This window comes from Ictidomys tridecemlineatus, chromosome 8 (assembly GCF_052094955.1).
Source record: "Ictidomys tridecemlineatus isolate mIctTri1 chromosome 8, mIctTri1.hap1, whole genome shotgun sequence".
Taxonomy (NCBI): Eukaryota; Metazoa; Chordata; class Mammalia; order Rodentia; family Sciuridae; genus Ictidomys; species Ictidomys tridecemlineatus.
This window is the reverse complement of record NC_135484.1, coordinates 57,689,225-57,714,198: the sequence shown is the minus strand read 5'-3', so window position 1 is coordinate 57,714,198 and position 24,974 is coordinate 57,689,225. Positions and strand designations below refer to the sequence as shown.

The following is a 24,974-nucleotide window of genomic DNA, read 5'->3' as shown; positions in this document are numbered from 1 at the left end:
AATCACTGCTTCACATTTATGTCTTCTAGAGCAAACTGAAGGGGAAAAAAAGTGTTTCAATTTCAGTGCACCGATCTCATCCTAAACTAAAATGAACTCTGCAGAATGGAGAAAGCCCACCGGTGAATAAGGCTGGCTACTGGAAGAAGAGAAAAGCAAAACAGCTTAATCGCCTGTTTTCAGATTCTCCCAGGCCCATCTCTGGGCCCAGAAATGTCTCTGGAAGCCACACTAATTGGGTGGATGGAAAGCTGCACTGCTCTGTGAATGAACTCTGTCCCAGTTAAAGCTCTGGCAGATGTACTTGTAAGCTTACAGACCAGATCACAAGAGCTGCTCCAACCTGTCATTGCTCCAACATTTGAAGTGATCTTACTTGTCCTCTGTTTCATTTTGATGAAGAACCAGAATTTATATTTTTCAGAATATAGGCCAATAGCCCAAGAAGAAACAAAAGCACAGATGTGAAGTACTTTACCTTTTTGGTGCTTCAATCACATCAGCAACTCCTGAACCTTGTATTTTGGGGTTCCAAAATATTCTGGTATCCAGGAACTGTTATCCTCATTTTACAATCACTTACCTCCCCCAACTCCAGAGCTCTAGTAATGAGCATCTAAGACTATTTGCACACGTCTTTCTTCTAGCATGCACATTCTCCAATATGGTGCAGTCAGATCTGAAGTCTAGTGGCACATACTCATATTCTGCTTATCCTACAAGTCCCAGATTTCTTTACGAAGCCCTCTTAATTCTGCTCCTCTTTGAAAGCATCCACTCATCAAGTTTTTTCCGAGCACCTACTGTGTGCCAATCATGCTTGACAGAAACAAGCTACAACAGTTAAGTGTGTTAGATTATACTATTGTTCCCAACCCCTGTAAAAGGATTATACTTGCCCTTACTGTACCCACCCATTGTCAAGCTTGGCCATGTCATTTGCTTTGGCTAATGAAATATGAGCAGAAGTGACATGTGTCTCTTCTGAGCAAACATTCTAAGAAACAATGGATATTTTCTTTTTCATTTTCTTGAACTTTTCCCTCTGTCATGAGAATGCATGGCCCAAACAGAACCTGCTCCTTCAGAGACCCTGAAATGAATATGATAATGAGACAGAATCACAGCTGCACACCGCTGGGAGTCAACACATTAGATGAATGAGGAAAAAAGCCCATAGCTATTATATATCACTGAGATTTTCAGGTTGCTTATTAGCCAGCATGACCTAGAGAAAACTGAGTAATACAGTAAAGTAACAAACTGAATTACTGTGTTTGAGGAGGTTACAAAGTGGAATGCCTACTGTATACATCTAATGTATCATTCAAATTGTGGCTTCCTGTAAATCACTGTGTTTCCTAGCAGCTCTCTACGAGCAGGTCTGAACTTGGACATAAGATTAGAGCAAGTGCTACATCCTTCACTAAATGTTTGTGCTTAGGACAGTCAGGAATCATCCTCAAGTAGTTTCTAGGAGCCCTGCTGTTTTCCTATTCTATTTTTGTTCTGGGTATGACCAAGGAAACACAAGATAAATCAGAATTGAAAATAAACAGTTAAATAGGGGTGTTTTGGCAACTATTCACCCAAAATGAACAATTTGGGCATATGAAAAAAATACATAACCATTACACTAAGAAAATAGTATAAACTCATGGGGCTGGGGTTGTGGCTCAGCGGTCCAGTGTTTGCCTTGCAAGGTCCTGGGTTCGATCCTCAGCACCACATAAAAATAAATAAATAAAATAAAGGTATTGTGTTCAACTACAACTAAAAAATAAATACTAAAATTTTTTTTTTAAAAAGTATAAACTCAGGAAATCATTAGTAGATTTATGGAAGTTGCCATAAATATTTTAGATCTAATATGAAATTATCACTAATGGCTATTAGTTAGCCATTTTAGAACTAGGCAAAGATATTCCCAAGTGACATTTGAGTACCAATAAAGATATAATCAAGTAATAGATTTTAAAAAAAGAGAATATTATTCATGTTTTTTCATGTTTTAATGATTTAAAAAGTTTTAAAAACTCATTTGTAAGACAAATTTCACAGTTCTAGAATGTTTTACTTTCAGGCAATATATAAACAGAAAGTCTAATCTTCAGAGAAATGATATTAAAGGGAATAAATGTGTTAGATGTTCACTTTCAAGTCTGAATGAAAGTACTTTTAAAAGCTTTTATCTTTAAAATATTTCCTTTTAGATAATTTTAGTAATTACCGGTCTTTTCTTGTATAAAAGATATGAAAGATGCAAAATGTTGATGCCCAAGAACACAGAGTTCCAGATCATTATATCCAAGGCACATCGGTAGAGAGTGGCCCAGACGATATAAAGGGTGCAACCTGTTGAACAACAAAGTTATCATGTTAGATATCTAGAATGACTTCTGCAAGTGGCTTGACAAATTTACCCTCTCTATATAAACGAACACATTTTAGAAGTATTTATACTGAATATTGCATTAAGTTTCCTTTGGGTTTTCTACTAAAAAAATATTTGTTAAAAGGGGACAAAGCTCATAATTCTACAACTTAAAGAAAATCACAGCTGATATTTAATATTGCCTTAAAACTTTCATGTAGTTCTACCTGATGGAAAACCTATGGTACAGATAATTTTTTTTTTGAGCAGACAATTTTAAAACCTATTTTTAAAACTTAATATAATGATTTCCCATCTTTAAAAACTCTTTGTATGTGTAGTTTTTAATGGCTGTAACTGATTAAAACACAATTTATTTAACCATTTCCTTACTGACAGATATTTTGGGGGTTATAATTTTTGATAAGGAGCAAAAGCAACTTTATATATAAAACCATATCTTTTATTTGTGATTAGGAATGAACTGCTTAGCTTTGGATAATATTGAAGAACTGTTTTTCAAAACATTTGTACAAATTTATAAACCTACTAGTTGGGAATGCCAGTATAAAGTTGTGATTAATTAGTAGACAACTTCATGCTTGTCATTAATTAGTGGAAGGTGAATCTAGGGAATGAACCTACTCATTGGGAATGTCAGTATCAAGTTGTTAATATTATAAAATTTGAAAATTCTTAATAGTGAGGAATTAAATACTTTATTTTGTATTTTTGTGATTACTGGGGAACCCAAGTGTTTTACAAAATGTTTTAGTCATCTGAATTTACCTCAGCAATTATCTATTCAACTGCTTGAATCTTCTTACTTTTTCTCATCAATTCTTGTTTCTTATATAAAATATCCTCAGTTTCTTTCAATTTTATGGTGGGAGAGTGAATATTTTAAATCTAACATGAAATGATCACTAAGAAACAAATATATCAATATGTGCACACAAAAGCTAAGCTTAGACATTAAAGAGTCATTTATTTGTAATTTTTAACTTCATCAATTTTTAACTTCATTTTTTAGAGCATCTGAATAAAGCCTATCACTTTACTGTCTGTGTCTTCACTTATCCCTTTATAAAGTATTGGATTAGATGATCCCTTTGGACCATTCCATCTCTAAACTCTGATTTTAAGATTCGTAATTGGATTTAAAAAAAAATTGTGGGTTTTGCTTTTTCTTTTTCAACCTAACATCCTGCTCCTTCTGCTACTATTTCTACCTTGTCTGAATCACACAGCCGCAGAAGACACTCAAGCTGCTTTCTAGCTACCCTTCCAGCCTCCTCTTGTCATTTCTCATATATTTCAGGGACAAGAGCTACTCCTCATTCACTCTGATATGCTGAAATTCCTTTCCTCTCTTCTGTGCCCCTTAATAGGGACCCTGTACTCTCAGAGAAGTCCTGCTCATCTTAAAAGCCAGCTGTCGTATGACTCCTTCAGTAGGACCTTGCTCCAACCTCCTACTAATGCTGACACCTTCCCCATACTCCCCCTCACCCAGGCACTGGGAAAACACCTGCGTCATAGACTGCCCATCATTTTTCTCCTGGTCCCCATGACAGTCTTTAGAAGGATGGAGATTGCCTTCTTCAATCTTAATTGGACACATTACAGGTGTCAAAAATACACCTGATGGGCTGGGGTTGTGGCTCAGCAGTAGAGCGCTCACCTAGCACATGTGAGGCCCTGGGTTCGATCCTCAGCACCACATAAAAATAAATAAATAAAGATATTGTGTCCAACTAAAAAATAAATATAAAAAATACACCTGAATAAATGGATAATCAGAAATAATTTCATGGAGAATAATTTTTCAAGAATTACTGGCTAAAATAATAGACTCAATTGTTTCAATATTTTGATGTGAATCAACTTAACCTGTTTCATCAAGGTTACCAGGCCAAATCAATCTTCCTACCTATCTACCTACCTATCTGTATCATATATAGTTGTGAATGTCAATATCAAGTTTTACTTGGAACTATTATATGTGGGTAATTGTTTTTATTCCCAATGTTGCTTTACTGGCCATAGCAAATATCTTTTCAAATAATAATGATTGAGATTGTATAGTACCTACTATGTGCCAGGTACTATTCTAAGGCAAATATATGTCTCACAGACATACCTCATTTAACTCTCTAAAACAACCCCAGGAGGTAGTTTTATTTGTAACCCTTGACATGTAAGGAAACTGAGGTGACAGAAAAACTAAATTATTTGCCAAAATTACACAGTTAGCAAGCAGTGGCAATAAGATAAGAATCACACAATCGTGTACACTTTTGCATATGCATGGATTTTCTGATATCTGGAAAATCTAAATATATGAAAACACAATAGTCTTTTAAATTAAAAAGGGAGATACAGTATGTGAAGGTCTATGTTCTAAGTTACCTGATACACGACTGATTTGATGATAAAGATTTAGAGTTTGGGGTATGCTATAGACCTGACAAGGAATACTCTGAAGCCCCGGTCAAGCCCATTTATATAAAATCTGTTAGGCAGCTCACCTATAGTTAACATCCCTCTAAGAAATATCATATGAAGGTGAAGAGTAGTTGGAATAACCAAACCAACTGCAAAACAAATATTTGCCACATGAAAAACTAGATGATGTATCTCTCTCCAGTTTTCACAAGTGGTCTCATTTGAAGGCACAGGTGTGAGACTTTCTAACCCAGGTGTAAAACCTATTGCAGTTGATTCTGCCAGAGGGCTGGACTCTGTAAAATTCATGTTGAAAATTCCTGTAAAAACAAATAAACAAAAGGAAAATCATAAAAGTAGCAACTATATCATATCACCCCTGTGACAGGGGCTATGCCAAAATTATTTCTGTGAATTGAATGTTGGTAAATAATATGTTTCAGTGCTTAAGAATTAGATAGGCTCAAATATTAAATATACCTCTTTGCTTATCTATTAAATGATGTTAATAATACCTCATTTGTTTTATGCTCAAATTAAATGAAATATATAAAATACTACACATAGTGCACAACTGTTTTCGGTGTGTATGTGCATATTTTATGTATTTGTATGTATATATATATGTACTTGATGGGGAGGAGTGAAGGGAATTAACAAGTCTAAAAGAAAATCACCAATGTTCATAAACCACAGCAGTTCCAAATTTATTCAATATAGTGTTTCATCATATTCACAATGATGATACTAAATCTAAACACAGGAAAAATAACTGGAAAACTGATTTTTTGAATACTTTCAAAGATAATTGATACCCCCAAATTTGCTATTTGGAATCTTAGGCTATTTAGAAGGCTTGGGATATTTGAATGCTCTATTTTTATAACATCATTAAATCATTATATAACATTATATTCATACTAAGTAATTATATATGCATATAATATTATCAGATACATTATATATATATATAAAGATATAATACATAAAGAAATAATAATTCTAGTTGATGGCGTCTCACAAATTAAAAAGTTGTAAACTTACAATTTATTTATATGCAGGAGGGTCATGAATACATATTTGACTAATATTAAGATTCATTTAAATACATTTCAAGGAACATATATTTTATGCCCGCTTATATAAAACTTAACACAAAATAGCACTCTTTCCTGACTATATTACCTATCTTTGATGTCTGGTCCTTAAACTTTATTATTAATTATACAAATTTGGTCCTTGACCAAAACTATATAGGTTTATGAAACACATGAATTAATCTGTTTAGGGAAAGAATGACAAGTGGGCACCCAGAATACCTTTAAATCTAATTTAGAAATATATACTTTTTTTCAAAATAATGCCACACAATTAACATTACTTTTTTCATTCACTGTTTTTTTTTTAACATATTAAAGATTTTAGGTGGTAAAATAATTGAAATAGGTTGGGCATTCTGAAAGGATATTAACAGACAAACGTGAAAGAATTTGACATTTCTTAAGATGACAAAACACACACATACATGAAACATACAAATTTATAAACTGCCAATGAAATGATAGTCAAATTAAAGATCTCTTCGTGTAATTCTGAAATAGCTCACAAATAGAAATAATTGCCTTAAATGTTGATTTGCTACAAAAGGAAAAAAACAAAAATTCAACTACTTTTGAAATCTCTAAATGAATAAAAAGCCTATTGGGATGGAGAGGAATCATTATTTTAATTACTCTATACCAAGTTTGCTTTTGAGAGCTAAACCAAAATTCATCTCATAATTTCTGCAGGAGGTGGGTGATATTAAGTGTCCCCTTACTACTCATAAGCTAAAGTCAAGTCCCCTAGCATTACATAAATGAATAACAAGTACCATTTCTATGGTACTCTAGAACATATTTGCATCTCCATTGTCCCATTTGTCCCAACTATTCTATGTCTTCTATGAAGAAGGGTAATGCTTATTCATCCATGACAAGGCCTAGCCTCTATAAAGAATGGAAGGGATATAAACATGACACATACTTTTAGAAATCACTTTTCACTGGTGAAGACAAGAGAGTGCCTAGCTTTCCTAGGCTGACAGTCAGCTTCTGCACAAGCCACCAGGGAGCCACATAAGCCAGGCAAAGTTACTGCTGTTCCTCAGTCTGTTTCTGCCTTGGAATGGAGGCAGCTGGACTAGATGGTCTTTGAAATTCCTTTAAGTTTTAAAGGTCTATGGTTTATGTAACGATTTAATCACATTCTCCCTTGCAGCCACTCCATTATATTAATATTGCCTACTAAGTCCACTGTGATTCAATTTTAGGCATCTGAAAGTTCTTAAAGTGGCATTAAAAGTCCCAATTTCTGGCCCAGGAAAACTACAATCCAGGACACAGGAACCAAAAATATCAATGGCAAATTTAAAAATTTAGGATTATCCTAAAACATATTTTGGTGCACCACACCTTATTAAAGATATGCAGATACAGCTAGATATATAGATATGATATATATCTATTGTGAAATGCCACTTACCACTTGTCATTAAATATTGATGGGATCTTATGGGTTTCAGCTTATTTTGATTACTCCTGAGTGGACTTAAATGTCTTATGCTGAACTGCCCCTAAACAGAGAATGAATGGGTGTAATGAGGAAGGTTAGACGGGTAAATTGGTAAACTTTCATATTAATTTTGACTAAATCAAGAAGAGTTATCTTTTTTTTCATCAGATCCTCAAAGTCTAATTCCTTAAATTACCTGTTCTAGTAAAATCCTATATAACTTGTTTTTCAAGTAGGTATTGGCAAGGCTAAATAGCTAAATGGTGAAGCTAATGTTAAACCTTAACCAAACTACAAAAATTAAGATAAACAGCACAGACTAAAACCTTGCTAATAGATTTAATTAATTTTGTTATTCTAACTGAATCTTCAAACATCTCCGGAATGGCAAATGGCATTATGGCTGAGAGTCTTTACGCAGTTATTCATGCTCCAAAGCAGGCAGTTTCTGAGACTTGTCTGGCCAACAACCCAATTCCCAAAGGCTCGGGAACTAAGCGGAGTAAGTGGCGAGTCATTTGCTCCCCTGAGGCCCCGCTCACCTTGCTCTTTAAAGAAGGTCGGGGTCAATTGATCTCCGGGACTAAACGATCCGGTGCCGCGAGAAGTGCGGTGCTAGCACAGTGCCCCACCTCGCACTTCTACCTCGGACCCGGGATGGGCGACACCCTGCACCTGACTGCACGCAGTCTCTGCGGTCGGGGAAGACGTGGAGTGCTCAGGGACCAGGAGCCCCGGGAGCCCCAGGGAGAGAGACTCCGAGCTCGCCAAGGGATTTGCCCGCTGCAGAGCGCGGGAGCCGGCACCCGGTGGGTCAAGCGCTTGGGGACGCGGGCATTGTCTGACCCGAGCTTTGGCAGCTGACATCCAAGGGTCGGTGGTCGCGATGCCCAGATCAGAGCAGATGGGTGGCCTCCAAGGACAGGAGCGTCGCGAGGGCGCGGACAGCGATCAGGGCAGAGGGCGGCGCTCTTGTTGGCCGGGGCGCGAAACACTGGCAGCTGCCCCGGAGGCCAACAAAGTTGCTCCCTGCGGAGCTGGGTACAACTTTCGCTTCCCGATTTAGCTCGCGGAGCTCAGGGCTACAAAAGAGCAGCGCCCAGGGAGAGCCGGCGGCAGCTGTGCCTCCCTCCCGCTCCTTACCTGGTTTGTCCCCGGCACGGAGCCCGGGCGTCGCTGGCCAAAGTTTGGCGATGGAAAGGCAGGGCAGCGGAACAGCGACGCAGCGGCTCGACGGGCGTCCAAGGCACGAGTCTCGGCCGGCAGGCGGTTTCGGAGACTGGGTCGCCCCGGGCAGGTCCCAGCGCCCGCCGCAGCTTTGACTAAAATAGGCATCGCCGCGGCGGTGGCGGCGGCGGCCGGGGATGGGGCCGCACCGCGCACGCGCCGGCCGCGGGCTCTCCCCAGTCAGGCGGAGCACAGCGCCGGGACCCCCAGCGCGGCTGTTCCAGCTCCAGCACCAGCTCCGCGGCCTTTCTGCACACACGTGTTATCAGTTTGAAACGCCCGCTTGTTTCTTCCTCACTTCCTTTCTACTTCTGAATTCTGCCCTTGTTTGGGCATGAATGGGGACGGCCTTTTTGAGCCAGGGGTCTTGGTCTCCCATCCCCATGAGGATAATTCGAGACCTAGGGACAAGATGGGAAAACTGGTCCTTCATTTCCCCCCAAAGTTGAACGACCCACTCACATAACTCTTTTCTAGGACACTCGCCCACAAGCAGGGAATGTCCCCGAGAGCGCGCAACTGAGTTTCCGAGTCTGGCGGTGGAGGCTGGACATTGATTTCACAAAGACGCAGGACACCACCTTCCAGCGAGTGCCCCGCCCTGCTGCTGTCGTTCTAGAGGCCACACAACACAGACTTTTCACATATGCCACCTTATTATTTTTTAATTTATTTTTTCTTTTTCCAAGAAGGGTACTTATCCGAAATTGGCCTTCCCGTGGTGCTGCAGGGCCCTTGGTTGTGGGCAAAGCCCCACCTTGCATTTTTGCCACATAGATTTGAGACCAATAATTGAAAAGGAAGATATGAAATTATGCTCCAATCAATCTTGACTGTTTACTGGACAACAATATTAGGTAAGAAATGCAGGAAAAATTGCAGAAATGAAGAGTTGATATTGGTTGGGAAGAGTTGTAGAACAAATGAGAACTGTGAGACAGGGATCCAGTTTCCACCAGAAGTGTCCCATTATATTATAGAATTTTCCCCAGTTATTGGAATATGAGGTCATTCATGCGTGCCAAATATAGTTGATCCAAGTATAAAAAAGACCACTATGTGTACATTGTAAAGAGAGTTCTGGGGATGTGGCTCAGCCGTAGCGTGCTTGCCTGGCATGCATGTGGTCCGGGTTTGATCCTCAACACCACATACAAACAAAGATGTTGTGTCCGTGGAAAACTGAAAAAATAAATATTGAAATTCTCTCTCTCTCTCTCTCTCTCTCTCTCTCTCTCTCTGGTTCTGGAAGATACTGGCCAAGTCTCTAGCGAACAGGCATGCAGCCTGGCCTTCATGAATACGGACTGTGGTACCAACAAGGTTTGAATTCTGTCCCTAGTACTAGCTTACTGTGTGGGATAATTTGGATCTGGAGAACCCCCAAAAGCCCCTATATTGAAGGCTTGGTTCCCTGCCTGTGACACCATTAGGAGGTGGTGTGGCCTAGTGGGAGGAAGTTACCATAGTCGCTGTCCAAAAACTGGCATGCCCTTGAAGGAGTTATTAGGACCCTGACCTTTTGCTTGTGGGCTGCTAGGGCTGCTATGTGGTAAGAAGCTTCCCTCCTCACCTCCTCCTCCTGCTCCCACCTTTATGTACTGTATGGCTACACACAGATAAGCAACCTGATCAAGTGGCCATGAACTGAAACCCCTGAAACTGTGAGTCAAAATAAACATTTCATCCTTTTAAGCTGATTTTCTCAGGTATTTTGTAACAGTGATGGCAAGCTCATACCCTGTTTAGTATATTATTTCATCTATGTTCATCAGGAAATTTGAAGTTTTCTTTCCTTGTCTTTGTCTGGTTTTGGCATTAGGGTGAAACTAGATTTATAGAATGAATTTGGAAGGGTTCCCTCCTTTCCTATTTCATGGAATAATTTGAGGAGTATTGGTATTCATTCTTCTTTGAAGGTCTTGTAGAATTTGGCTGAGAATTCATCTGGTCCCAGGGTTTTTTTTGGTTGATAGGCTTTTGAAGAAAGGGAAGTTTTGAAACAAACTCATCCTCTTTCTGTAACCCATTTGTCATAGTTTGGATCTGAAATGTCCCTCAAAGGCTTCTGTGTCAAAGACTTAGTCTCCAGACTATAGTAGAATCTTTAGGAGAGAGAGGTATAGTTGGAGGAAGCTAGGTCATTGGGGGTATACCTTTGAAGAGGATATTGAAACCCCCCTCCTCCCTCTTTCTTTCTTCTTTTTTTAAACAAGACACTTTTTTAAAACTTTTTTTTTAACATTTAGTTTTTAGTTGGAGGTGGATATAATACCTTTATTTTATTTTTATGTGGTGCTGAGGATCAAACCCAGTGCCCCACACATACTAGGCAAGCGCTCTACCACTGAGCCACAACCCCAGCCTGACACTTCTTTTTTTAAATACCTTTATTTTGTTTATTTTATTTTTTATGTGGTGCCAGGATCAAATCCAGTGCCTCATGCATGCTCGGCAAGCACTCTACCACTGAGCCACAACTCTGCCCTTCCTCTTTTTCTTTTGCTTCCAACCTACCATGAAGTGAGTAGCTGCTTCCAACTCACAGTTATGCCATGATGTGCTGCTTCTCACCACAGGTCCCACAGTATCTGGGCCAAGTACTATAGAGTGAAACCCCTTTAAACAATGAACCCAAACAAACCTTTTTACTTCTAAAGTTGATTTGTCTCATGTATTTTTTTACTGTAATGGAAAGCTGGCTCACACCCTCTTAGGACTAAAACCGTAGTTTATAACAAGTATCTTATTGTGTTTAATTACTTATCATAGATACATGAATACCATCTCTATAATATAAATTCAAAATAAAAATTCTGGACAAAACCCTCTGGGTTTGCCTCCCTGGTCTCCTCCTGCTAGCCATAGAAAGGCCAAATTGAAAGGATCTGAGCATTACTTGAGAATTATATGAAACAAGGAGGTGTCTCACACAGATGTGTACAATGAAAAGAGCAAGATGCATAAAGAACACAATATAGGGCAGCCTGTCTATTTTGTAAAAACTCTGGCCAGTATAGTTTGGATTGGCATAGACAGTTATTTCTAACTTTATTTCTCTCTTTTTTTTTTGTGGTGCTGAGGATTGAACCAGAGGCCTTGTGCTTGTGAGAGCCATATCCCAGCCCCTCTACCTTTATTTCTTATGGTTATTCTAGTCTACCTCTACCAGTTGGACAAAATCCTGATGAGACTTCAAAGTTCAGACAGAATAAGTTTTGTGGAAGTAAAACAAGAGCTGAAAGAGTCACTGGTTTTAATGGTATGAATGTAATGTCAAATAGCAGTATTTTCTTAGCCAGTACATGCCCATGGGTTACATCAGAGGCTTTATTTCAATTGTCACTCCTAATTGCATGGAGGCCATAGCTTCTTCTGATATAGTCTATAGACAATGCTAGTCAAAGATGGATCAGTAAACAATTTAATTAGATTCTTTCTGAACTCAAGTTTCTCTTTTTTCTTTTCTCTTACCTTCTTTCTTTCTGTGGTTGGGGGGGGCATTTTTGCTATACTGTCTAGGCTGGCCTTAAACTCTTGGGCTGAAGCAATCTTCCTGCCTAAGCCTCCTTAGCTAAGATTATCATCATATTCCAATATACCCAGCTCCAGGTTCTCATTAAATGTTGCATTAACTTTTTCATTGGCCAGCTTGACAACTAACCTCATTGCTTACTCTTCAATTTCTTTTGCTTTTAAAAAACATGAGTAGGCTTAGATCAGTTTAAGTTTAGAGATGATTGAGTAGATAGTAGAGAAAGTTCCCATATACCTACTCTCTCACCTGCTCATTATTACCCTGATAATTGACATTTTATATTAGTGTGGCTCATTTGTCACAATTGGAAAGCCAACAATAATACATGTGTTAGTTAGCTTTCCATCACTGTGACAAAATAGCTGAGGAAATAAACTTAAAGGGTGAAATATTTATTTTGGTCCACGGTCACTTGGACATCATTGATTCTGGGCTTGTGGTGAGGCAGAACATCAAGGAGAGAAGCATGCGAATGTGGAGTTGACCTGCCCAAGAGAAAGGGGGCCGTCTTATGGGCTTTTGTAGTGAAACCCAGTGTGTGTGTGGGGGGGTGTCGGGTCTCAGGGAGGGGAACCATGATGTAGTGATATTACAATGAACCCTGGATCACCCAAGGACAGCGTCTCTGTGCTTCTGAGCATGCTCCAGTCCCTGAGACTCTGACTAATCCATTTTCTCCAGATTGACAGGGAGCTGTTTGACCAAAAGAAGGCAGTCCCCAGCAGTGTAACTGCCATGGGACACGGCCCAGGGGCACCACCTGAATTTCCTTTCCCCACCTCCTCTGCTCATGTCTGTCTAGCTACCTACTCTAACCATAGGGTTATCTTTTCTATCCCCCCTTGTAGTGCTCTGCACATAGTACACAACGTACACAATAGTATACAATCAATGAAAATTATTTGCATTTCGGTTTACTTGTTTAATTGAAATGAATCTCCGTCATCAAAATTCCCTGGTCTGAAGAACTAATTAAACTGTCCTGTGAACACGTGGAATAGTTAAGGCGTAGCTTCATTTTCTATGCATTTGACTATTTTAAATACATGAAATACAGCACACACAAGACATTTCAAACAAAACTTGCTATAAATTACAAGACTTTGCTGCATGCTACAATTTCCAGTGGTTTGGAATTTCCCTGGAGTAGCCAGAAATGAGATATTGACTTCAAAGGCAAACTTATGAAATATGCAAGAATATAGATCCTGGAAACTGGGCATTGGCAGAGCTAAGTTACAGTAATTCACCCATCTTTGGGTTGGCAGAAATGTGCATACAGTGACTTAATGTCAAAGATTAGAGAAATTCCCTCTGTCTATTCTTTCTTACATGGCTTTTCTTCTAAAACAAAGGAGTTCTACTTGTGAATTTTTTTTTTATTTTAAATGTTAATAATTACAAAGGCCACAGGTGAAGACTTTAACAGGCTTTCCTAATCCTTTAGGACATTATTTCAAAATGAAGAAATTCATTATAAGTAACCAGGCAGAACAGAATCATGTTTAAAAAAAATTTTTTTTTAAAGATCAGAGAAGTTGCTCTGAATTCCATTTGATTCCCAAAGAAGCCTCAAAGGCAGGGAGCCAAGTTGGATCTTCAAAACAAAACCTGATCCAGGCCCAGTCAGCCATCCCCAGAAGGCAGACTAAAAGGTTTGGCAGCAACTGTAGTGACAACCTCTCTTGTTTCTTGTTCTTTCCCTTTTGTGACTTCCTATGAATCCACAGACCCCGGAAGACTACCTCTGTATCAACTTGCCCCTCTACTTTCTGGGAAGAGAAATGTGGCAGCCATTGGGTCCCTAGGATGCAATTGTTAAGGTACTTTTTTTTTTTTTCCATATGTAAGTAACTTGTTTATATGAGGTATTTAATGGTTAGAAAGGAAAAGATATAAATGGTAGAAAAATTCCTTTTTGGCAGTTCTTAATTACAATTCTTAATACGATGGTATAGATGAGACTATCATTGAAAGTAAAGCCATGGAATGACTTTTAAACTGTATCTGGTGAAAGCAGAATTTTCGATCATGGAGTTTCTATTACATAATATCATTGTTTTACAAATCAATTCTCAAAAATGGCTGGTTTTGGAGGCAAATGGGAGTCCTGATAATAGCCAGCCAAGTCATTGACATAGGGCTGAACTAAAACCCAAAGCAACACATTAGAAAGATGGAATAATAAAGTTGGGAAGGATGATACTGCCATCCAACATTAATTGATGTGCAAAAGCACTCAGAATTCCCAGGAGAAAAGAATTATTTAAATGCAAATTTTTATTATTACTACTACTTAAATTGTTGTAATAAATTCATGAGAATAAGACACCTCTCTAGCTGAATACATATATAATACCTGATAAAATATTTATAAGCCACATACTTGCAGTTTCATCATTTTGCATAAAAAATAGTAAACAAGATGAAACACTTCTTTAATCCAAGATCAATTTAGCACAATCTAGAGCTCCACACAATAATCATGATGATATTTGGTTTGACAATTACAAACACCTTCACACACTTCTATGAAAGAAGAAAAACAGAAGTGCTTTGAAAAGTGGGATTTTAGTCTTCAAATCTCCTTTTAATATATGAAAGGAATGAAATACTTTGGGTAAAAGTTTCTGACAGAAGATAATTTTGGCTTATATACAACACTGCTTGTGTGCATTTTTACTGCATACCTCAATTTAGGGATTTCTTATGATTTTTTACATCCACCATTTTATCTGATGGGAAATATATGAATATATTATAAGCTCAGAAGATGGCATCTAAAAGAAATGGAGCATTTCTAATTTGGACTTTATCCTTTAGTCAATTAAGAGCCCTAAGAAGAATATAAGCAGGCTAGTGCATTAATAGGATTAGTTTTCTAGATAGATGCAAAGAAGAAGATGAATCGAAATGAAAGACAAAGAGCAGTTAAACTGTTTGAACAACCCAGATAAAAAATATTAATGGGTTATTCTAAGGCAGTGGTAGTAGACATGAAAATAAGGCTAGATATGAGGTTTTTGTCCTTTCTATTTTTTTTCCCTATGGTACTAGGATCAGCATCTGCTGAGCAGGTGCTCTACCACTGAGCTCCCAGCTCTGATTCATAAAGCATTTTATTGACCAGTTTGGAATGGGTGACAAATGTATGAATTAAGGATTACACTGATATTTCATGTACCACTGAGTTCCAGCTCCAGCCCAATACTGATATTTCTGCCTTGCAGGGTCAGATAGATAAATGGTGATGCCAGTCACTATACTTGGTGATAAATAAATAGGTATAAAATAAATATTTGATGAAATAAATTATTAATATTATAGTATGAAAAGTGTTCCTCCAAGGAGCAAGAAGGTACAGGACTCTAGTTCCACCTCTGTTGTTAACCTGCTGGATAACCTCTCCAAGCCTCAGTGCCATTACTTTTACAGTGTTTCTGAGTGAGGTCCCGAGGTTCTTCAGGGGTCCACAGGCCAGAAATATTTTATTGTAATAATAGTAATAAAATGTTATTTTCTGTTTGTCATTCTCATTTTCCTGTCATGTAATGAGTTTGTTATTTTAAAGTAAACATGATTTTATAATTTCTTACCTTTAATTTTTAAGATCTTAAATACTGATAAAAATAGAAGTTTTTTGTTTTTGTTTTTGTTTTTTGCTCAATAACTTTTAAAAATGTAAAGGGGCCCTAAAACTAAAAACTATGCAAATTGCTTATCTATAAAATAGGAATAATGTCAGCACTTTGTATTTTAGCTTGTTTGCTATGGAGTCAGATACGACTCTACAATTACTTTTAAAAGCTCAAGATGTGCCCAGCACGATGGCACACACTTGTAAACCCAGTGGCTCAGAGACTGAGGCAGGAGGATTGCAAGTTCAACACAAGCCTCAGCAATTTAGCAAGGCCCTAAACAACTTAGGGAGACCCTGTCTTAAAATAAAAAGTTTGTTGGTAAAGCCGTTATGGGTTCAATACACAATACCTCCAGTCCTGCAAAAAAAGCTCAAGATTCTATATAAGATTGAGTGTTGTTACCATGATTAATTTTGGTGACTTTTAAAGATGGAACAGATTAAGGTTACAAACTTTCTAGACATGAAAGAAACAAGTCAGGGAATCTCCCATATGTTTTGAACTTTTCATATGACTTGCCTTAATGAATAAATAAAACTTCTAGTACCTAGAAAATGGATGCTGAATGGGGAAAAATAGTAGAAAATATTACTATTACTCACTTGACATTCAATACTTCTTTATTATCAATGACCTAACAGGTTGGCATGAGTTTCCCACTTACTTTAAAGTGATATTATGGAAGTATATATTACCCAGGGTTACAGATTCTCTCTTTATTTCTGTTTTGGTCTTTATCACTTGCTACCTTTTACATATTTGTGTAAAAGTGTCATTTCTTCTAGGTTGTAAGTTCTAGAGGGTAGGAAGTGTTTCTGACTCATATTTCTTATCTACAGGGTACCTTGCATGTTATTTGCATACATTTGCAACTCAGAAATATTGGTTGATTGAATTATTGTATACATTTGCAATAGAAGAATTAGTAAATGTTTTTCTAGTAGAAGATGTGGTACATATTTTTTTTAAATTGTGTTTTGCCTTAACATCAAAAACAAAACAAATAACCCAATCAATAAATGGGCAAAAGAACTGACCAGATACTTCACAAAAGAAGAAATATAATCAATCAACAAATATATGAAAAAATGTTCAACGTCTCTAGCAATTAGAGAAATGCAAATCAAAATTACACTGAGATTCCATCTCACTCCAGTCAGAATGGCAATTATCAAGAATACAAGTAACAGGGCTGGGATTGTGGCTCAGTGGCAGAGCACTTGCCTTGCACATATGAAGCAATAGGTTTGATCCTCAGCACCACATAAAAAAAATAAATACAATAAAGGTATTGTGTCCATCTACAACTTAAAAAATATATTTTTTTTAGAGAGAGAGAGAGAATTTTTTTAATATTTATTTTTTAGTTCTCGGCAGACATAACATCTTTGTTTGTATGTGGTGCTGAGGATTGAACCCGGGTGGCACGCATGCCAGGCGAGCGTGCTATCGCTTGAGCCACATCCCTAACCCCAACTTAAAAAATATTTTAAGAAAAGAATACAAGTAACAGTAAATGTTGGCAAGGATGTGGGGGTAAAGGTAGACTCATATATTGCTGGTGGGACTGCAAATTGGTGCAATGACTATGGAAAGAAGTAAGGAGATTCCTCAAAAAACTTGGAATGGAACCACTATTCGACCCAGTCATCCCACTCCTAGTTTTATACCCAAAGGACTTAAAATAAGCAGACTACAGTGATGCAACCACATAAATATTTATAGCAGCTCAATTCACAAAAGCTAAACAATGGAACCAATCTAGATGACCTTTAATAAATGAATGGATTAAGAAACTGTGCTGGGGGGCTGGGGTTGTGGCTCAGTGGCAAAGCACTTACCTAGCACGTGCAAGGCCCTGGGTTTGATCCTCAGCACCACATAAAAATAAATATTAAAAAAAGAAAGAAACTGTGGTGTATATACACAATGGAATATTACTCAGCCCTAAAGAAGAATGAATTGTGGCATTTGCCGATAAATGGATGGAACTGGAGAATATTATGCTAAGCGAAATAGGCCAATCCCAAAGAACCAAAAGTTGAATGTTCTCTCTGATGTGCCAATGCTAATTCACAATAAGGAGGGATGGGAATAGAGGTATTTTGGACTAAACAGAGGGGAGTGGAGGGAGGGGAGGGATCCTGGGGGTAGGAATGATAGTAGAATGAATCGGACATTATTACTCTATGTGTGTGTATGATTACATGACCTGTACAACTCTATGTACATCATGTACAACCAGACAGATGAGAAGTTATACTCTGTTTATATATGATGTGTCAAAATGCATTCTACTGTCATGCATAACTAATTAGAACAAATTTTTAAAAATTGTGTTTTACAACTTAAATTATTATGAATAGGCAAAATAACATAAGAAATATATACCAATATGTCAATAGAAATTGAGTTAGAATAGTGAAAGTATTCTCTTTTTCTATTCTGACTCATTTATAATATGGTCACATTATCTTTCTAATAGAATCGATAAATATCGACAGAATGGCAGTTAGTGTTCTACAGGGTTATATCAATTTGTTGAAATTATACTGACCTTCCCACTGTGATTTTGACAGCCCACTCCCCTGTCCCCCTCAGACTCCTCATTGTTACCTCCATTTCCTCCTTTCTCCCTGATTAGTGATGGAACAGCAAGAACAATTTGGTAAAGACAGATTTGGAGAAAGTAGGAAGAGATGATGGAGTCAAATGATTTAACCCAGAGATTCCTTCACAATTCACTAGTTCATTCATAAACACCGAGTGGTCTGGTGAATGGGAATTGCCTGAGTCAGGCTGCTGTAGTTGGGGAAGAAGGTAGAGATCCCAATGTCAGAAGCAACAGCAGAGGCAGCCACCTCTAGGGGCCAACAGCCAGATACCCAGAGAAAAGGACTGGTCAAGCAACAAATCAGCTGACCCAAGGATAAGGTGAGATTGTGTTATGCCATGGGGCCACGTAAACTTATCCCTGAATCCCTGGAACAAAGAGGGAAACAGAAAGATGAGGGATTCATTTTAAATAACTGCCTAAAATAGAGAGAAACTTATTTTAATGGTCTGGATAAAGTTTTTTCTGTCATCATTGGGAAGTGGGTATGAGTGCAGATGGGGTCAATAGCAAGTTAAAGGAAAGGTGTGTTTTGCACATGCTGAATCAGTGCCTCTTCAGTTCATACCTGCTGCACATTGTATTCATGTTTTTCAGAAAGAACTTAATCAGAATTTACTTTATACCGAGCACTAGGCCAGGGATGAATTTTGCAAAGAAAATTTCAAATAGAAAGTGAGGTCAGAGGCACTCCCAAACTATTTGTTTTTCAGAAAAATGAAATACAAATACCAGCCACATTATTTATCATTTAAAAGGAAATTATTTACAGGAGACATAATAATTTATTTTCACTTTATGTTCTTTAAAAAATTTAATTGGGAGGCCATTAGGCTGAGAGGGCTCCAGTACCTTGAGTTCCTATCTAAGCAAACCAAAGCCCAGCATATGCTGTAATATGAAACGTAAGCCAACCTACCAGAAACCGCCAAACAACCTCCAAGTAGAGGCTCTACCCACCAAAAACCACCAAACAACCTCTAACTGGGGACTTTCCATTTTAACCAGTCCAGTACATTCTATTTGTCTCGCCCTGAACACATACATACAGTTTCCAGCCCACAAACAGGGGAGTGCTGAACCTCTTGTGCTCAGGTGCTGCCCAGTGTGTGAACTGTCTATTCACATAAATTCTTCCAACTTCCAATATGCCTAACTTCATCTTTTAACACATCCAACACAAAGAGTCTCTAAGCAAATTAATTTTGCAGATTTTCAGGCCCAAAGTGTGATCTTGGAACCAAAAGACTAATAAATGTGCATCTGAACAGGTGCTGTTCAAGCTCATTTCAACAGCTTCAGCAAGAAAAAAAAAATGGCATTTTTTTTTTTTTACAGGTCTTAGGCCTTATTCCATGATAAAATTGCCAATGGCACTGCAGAATTGAAATCAAATCGGGAGCTGGATTCATTATGAATATCCAGATACAGATTCAAGAACAGGTATGAGTACTTTCCTTCCATGCCACAAATATTTACAAAGTTGTTATGTGTCAGGCCCTGTTCCCAAGTGAAGAATGAGGTATACAGACTGTGAGAGAATTCCCTTATTTCAGAAAAACAGATATTGTGCTTATTCATTGGCTAGACTTTTCTCTCAAGAGAACCAATGTACACCGCATAGTAATAGCCTGTTCTTTAGAAACCACTTTTATCACACCAAAAATTTCTTCCATATCTTGGAACCCTACTGGCTACTATTTGAAAAAGCTTTAGCTTACAAAGTCTCATTGAAAATGAGGTTTTATTCTACCTGAGGTAAGAGAGAGAAACAGTATCACAAGGAGCATAAAGCATCTAGAGACATCTCACACAAGCTGTGGAAATATCTGAAATGAAATTGGACAGACCTCAAATTTAAAGAACTTATTTAAACTGTATCAATGAAACTTGGCCCTGCTCTTTCCCTGTATAAACTTCCAGACATTTTAATAGCATTACACTTGATTACACAGTTTACTTGTAGACTGTGTTTGAGCTCCAGCTAACTGCTGCCGATTTAGAAGACAGGTTCTCATTTGGCTCACGTTCCTCATGGGATCACTGACAAATTCCAAGATATGTAATTAGCATTTTGGCGTTGAATCTTCATTCAATTCAGATTGAGGGCATTTGACTGCTCTCCAAGTCAGGAATACAATCAGGAGAACCTGTAGCATGAAAAATGTGAGGATACTGACTTACAGCTAAGCTTGAGTGTCACCGTTTCTGTGATTCAGCCTCTAATCCTTCTCCATAAAATGGGATTCTAGGAAACAAGTGAATGAAATCATGTGTAGGCATGTGCTTTGTAAACTATGAAGTACTAAATGGATGTAAAACAGTGTTTTATAATTTGAGAGATAATTTTTACATTTAATGAATAGTAATTTTGGTTTTGACGACCCCAAACATCTGGTTTTGTATCAAGTGGAGCTAAAATCCTACTATAAAATTATGTTTAAAAAAATATTTTGGAATCCTATGAATAAAATAAAATTACCCTTATTAAGATCACCAAAGTCTTAATTGAAATAAAAAAGTAAAGGGGTAAATTATAGTTCAAGGCACAAATCAGTTCTTAAGAAGAAAAATCATATTTCAAAGTTCCCTGTCAATCTTTAATAGCTAGCAGGTATTAAAAGTAGTCAAACTTAGCATAATAATAAAACTTCAAATTATGCTCAAATCATGTGGATATTACATGCTAATGTACAATTCATTATTAAAATGACAGTAATACTAATGGTGAGATGACTAAGAACTAAAGTAACTAATGTTTTAATTTTGCATCTTTTCATAACTTAAGAATTTTGGTCTTCAAGTAATGTATAATTTTATCAAATTAAACTGTTGATTTATTATAAAAGGTCTATATAATACTAATATTTATTTGTATTTTATATGTATATATATATTACATTTTAGTATGACAAAACAATAGTGGAATTAATTTGGCACATTGATCTCTTTGATATGTATGGATAGTTTTATAAAATATAGTATTAATTTGGGACATCATTTCTAAAGGTTAATTTCTTTAACAGTGTACAATATAGGGGAGCATGGAACATAATTAGGAAGAGCATCCAATGCCATGTATGGATGTATGCTCAATACATGAGCATAAATTGGCTCAATCAGGCATCTCCTGGAGATCATATTGTATAATGTATTGCTTTTACAATAACATGGACTGTCTGCCTAGTTTGTTTTTCTTATGGTTTCTGTTGTTTAGTTAGGAGTATCACTTTGTAACTGCTCTGTCAAATCAATTCTGTCCTTCTGAGTCTGGGCAGTGTTACAATATGACATCCCGGACTATCTAGATGAGTAGAGGGCAAATGAATTTCCTTTTGCTCCACTATTGAAGGGGAAAGAAAAATTCCTCACTCTGTAATGGCTCAGAGACATACTTTCAATTAATTAATTAATCTGTTCTTAGATTAATCTCAGAACAATGATCTCCTTGGGGTGCAGAGTGCATGGAAACAAAGACTGTGAGGTTTCAAGCATCCCTCTCCTCCCTCTTTCAGCATCCCTTCATCCCATTTTGTGTTCCTTCCTCCCCATACTAAAAATAGTTAGATTTCTGGAAAACTTGTATATAAAGTCTTCTCATTCTCCACATGCCAGGTAATTTAAGCCAAAAAAATATATCCCGTTTCAATGTGGCTTTGTTCTCAGTTGACTTTCATGGTTAGAAAGTTATCTGATAATTAGTCCCTATTAAATTAGTACTTAAATTGGTACCTGGTATTCACTCAGATGGAATTCTCTTATTTTAACACTTAATACCATACAGTCTTAAAGATGGAAAAATCTGAATTTCTTCCAATGCCACTGTGAAGCCCCACGGATGGGCCAGTGGGCTTCATAAAGGCCTTGGTACCAGCAGATAGCTGCCACTGTGTCTGCTGTAAGAGCTACCTGTGATGGCCATGTGTAGCCAGAGACCGGAAAAAATAAATCATCCCAGCTGTTCCCTTAGCTCAAGCTGACCTTGAATCATTCAGTAGCTCACTCAGGTTAATGATTCAGACTTTGTCACAGTGTCCCACTTACAGTGCATGCTAACATACAGAGAGAGAGAAGATGTGAGGGAAGGGGAGGGCGATAGTAGAGGATAGGAAAGGTAGCAGAATACAACAGTCACTAGTATGGCAATATGTAAAAATGTGGATGTGTAACTGATATGATTCTGCAATCTGTATCTGGGGTAAAAATGGGAGTTCATAACCCACTTGAATCTAATGTATGAAATATGATATGTCAAGAGCTTTGTAATGTTTTGAACAACCAATAAAAAAAAAGAAAAAAAAAAAAGAAAAAGTAATATACTTTACATAACCCCAATACATTGTCTCCCATTTCCCTCGATGACTGTGCCTCCTAGGTCACTAACAAAATAACAGTCATCCCTAGGGAACTCTCATGAGCTCCTACCACCTCTCTCCCTTGTTCACAACCACACTCCCCAGGGCTCTGCCTCCTCTTCTTACCCACGATCAGTTCTCCATGGTCTTGTTTAAGTCCAGTGGATCCCATCAGCAGTTCACCTGCTCAAGGTCCTCAGTCCAGACACTCACCCTTCACTTTTGGGTCATTCCCATCCACAGGCCATTATTTCTTGCCTTGAAAACAGCAAACAATACCCCTCTCTGGACTCCGCTTCCTGTTGAGATTACTGTCCCTTTCTATTTCCTTTCACATCAGAACTGCTTAGAACACATACCTATTCTTGTTCTCCCTACGCCTTGCCTCCCTCATTAACCTGCCTCACTAAAGTCTTCATCCCTAGTCATTCCACTAAAACTGTTGCTGCTGAGTCCACCAGTGACTTCTGTGTCACTTGACCCAGTGGTGTCGTCTCAGCCATGTTTGACCCAGTTTGTCACTCCCTTCTCCTGGAAACACTTTCTTCATTTGGCTTCTGGGACCCCATGTTCTCCAGGTGTTCTTCCAGTCTCACTGGCTGCTCCTTCTCATCTCCTTTGCTGACTCTTCCCCACCTCCACCTTCCCATCCCCTCAACATTGGAGTGCTGGACGCAGGTATTGAGGCTTCTTCCCTTGGCCATGTCATCTGGGTTTATAGCTTCAGAAACCATCTATATGCTAAATATTCCAAAGTTGCGTCTCTAGCTCAGATCTTTCTCTCGAATCTGGATTCATAGCTGCCTGTCTACTTTAATGGTCAGTGGACATCTCACTCTGAATCCTGATCTTCCTTTCCAAGTCCACTGTTGCCCTGCCTGTTCCCAACCAGTTCTTCACAGGCTAGCCAGAGTCCTCCTATAAACCGGGCTATATCATATCACTCTTCTATTTTAAACCTCACAATGGCTCTGGTCACTCTCTGAAGTCTAAATGCCTGCATGACTTATTAGGCCTTACCCAATATGCCTGTAGTTACTTCTCGCTCAATCCCTAGTATCTACTCTGCTGCCATCTTGCTTGCCTTCCAACCACTCCTGGAACAAGTCTGTTATGCTCTGAGGGTCTTCTCACATGCTGTTCCCTCTGCCCTGATTGTTGTCCCCCAGGTATCTGCATGGAATGTTCCTTTGCCTCCTTCAGGTCCTTGTTCAGACATTACCTTCTTGCTAAGGCCTTCTTATGGTTTAGATGTGAGGTGTCCTCCAAAAGATCATGAGATGATGCAAGACGGTTTAGAGGTGAAATGATTGGGTTATGAGAGCCTTATCCCAATCAGTGAATTAATCCCCTGGTAGGGATTAACTGGGTGGTAATTGTAGGGAGGTAGGGTGTGGCTGGAGGAGGTGGGGCCTGGGAGTGTGCCTTTGGGGGTATATATAAACAGAGTTCTGTTTCTTGATGTGGTGTATTGAGCTGCTTCCCTCCACCACACTCTTCTTGCCATGATGATCTGCCTTATCTCGAGCCCTGAGAAATGGAGCTGTCTGTGGACTGAGACCTCTTAAACTGTGAAGCCCTCAAATAAACTTTTCCTCCTCTAATTGTTCTTGAAAGATCCTTTGGTCAAAGCAGTGAAAAAGCTGACTGAAACACCTTCCTTGAACACTCTGGTAAAATGGCAGTGCTCTTTCCTATCCACCTTCTCTGATTTATCTTTCTTCACGGCACTATCATTTCCTAACCATGGGCTTTTCTGGTTTATTATCTTCTCCCTCACCCTCAGAATGTAAGCTCCATGAGGAATGGATCCCATCTGTTACTGGATGTACACTCAGTGCCCAGGTCTGTACTGAAGCCATAGAAAGTGTCCAATACCTACTTATTAAATGTGTATCTTTATATCAAAATAGCTTGCACATCAATTTCAGAGACAGAGACCAGAGCTACAAGTAAGGATGTGTCTCTTTCTCAACATCTTCTTCACCAGACTGTAGGAATGGTGTAAGGCAGACTCCTGGGGGCATGTGGTGGGCTAAGTATTCACCATGAGGCTTTGTCTAGTCAAACCACTGACACTTGACCTTTCAGCTGAACATTTGAAATTGAAATGCTGTGCAACATTTTCACTATTTGTTTATAGGCAGTCTTTTAAATTCAGTAATTATTATGTAGTTTTATTTCCTGTGTAATGCTTCTTTTTAAATGGTATTATAAAGATTAA

General features: G+C 38.2%; 1 protein-coding gene and 1 long non-coding RNA gene across 3 annotated transcripts in view; one reads left to right on the top strand and one right to left on the bottom strand.

The window, feature by feature from the left end:
- The window catches only part of Popdc1 (popeye domain cAMP effector 1), a 35,226-nt gene extending 26,447 nt beyond the window's left edge, over positions 1-8,779 (bottom strand). The window contains exons 1-4 of one of the 2 annotated variants that reach the window (XM_040283155.2): positions 8,519-8,779; positions 7,346-7,436; positions 4,906-5,142; positions 2,231-2,355 (exon numbers count right to left, since the gene is read on the bottom strand). In XM_040283155.2, the coding sequence (XP_040139089.1) occupies positions 2,231-2,355; positions 4,906-5,142; positions 7,346-7,436; positions 8,519-8,710 (645 nt within the window). In that variant the 5' untranslated portion in view covers positions 8,711-8,779. The remainder of the gene's footprint in view (positions 1-2,230; positions 2,356-4,905; positions 5,143-7,345; positions 7,437-8,518) is intronic. The other variant, XM_005330124.4, reaches the window with a different exon arrangement.
- Positions 8,780-9,852: 1,073 nt separating this feature from the next.
- Positions 9,853-19,858, top strand: LOC120889103 (uncharacterized). Its single transcript, XR_005732921.2, has 3 exons — positions 9,853-9,925; positions 13,871-13,963; positions 19,734-19,858. It is a non-coding gene; the product is annotated as an uncharacterized LOC120889103 (long non-coding RNA).
- The last annotated feature ends 5,116 nt before the right edge of the window (positions 19,859-24,974 follow it).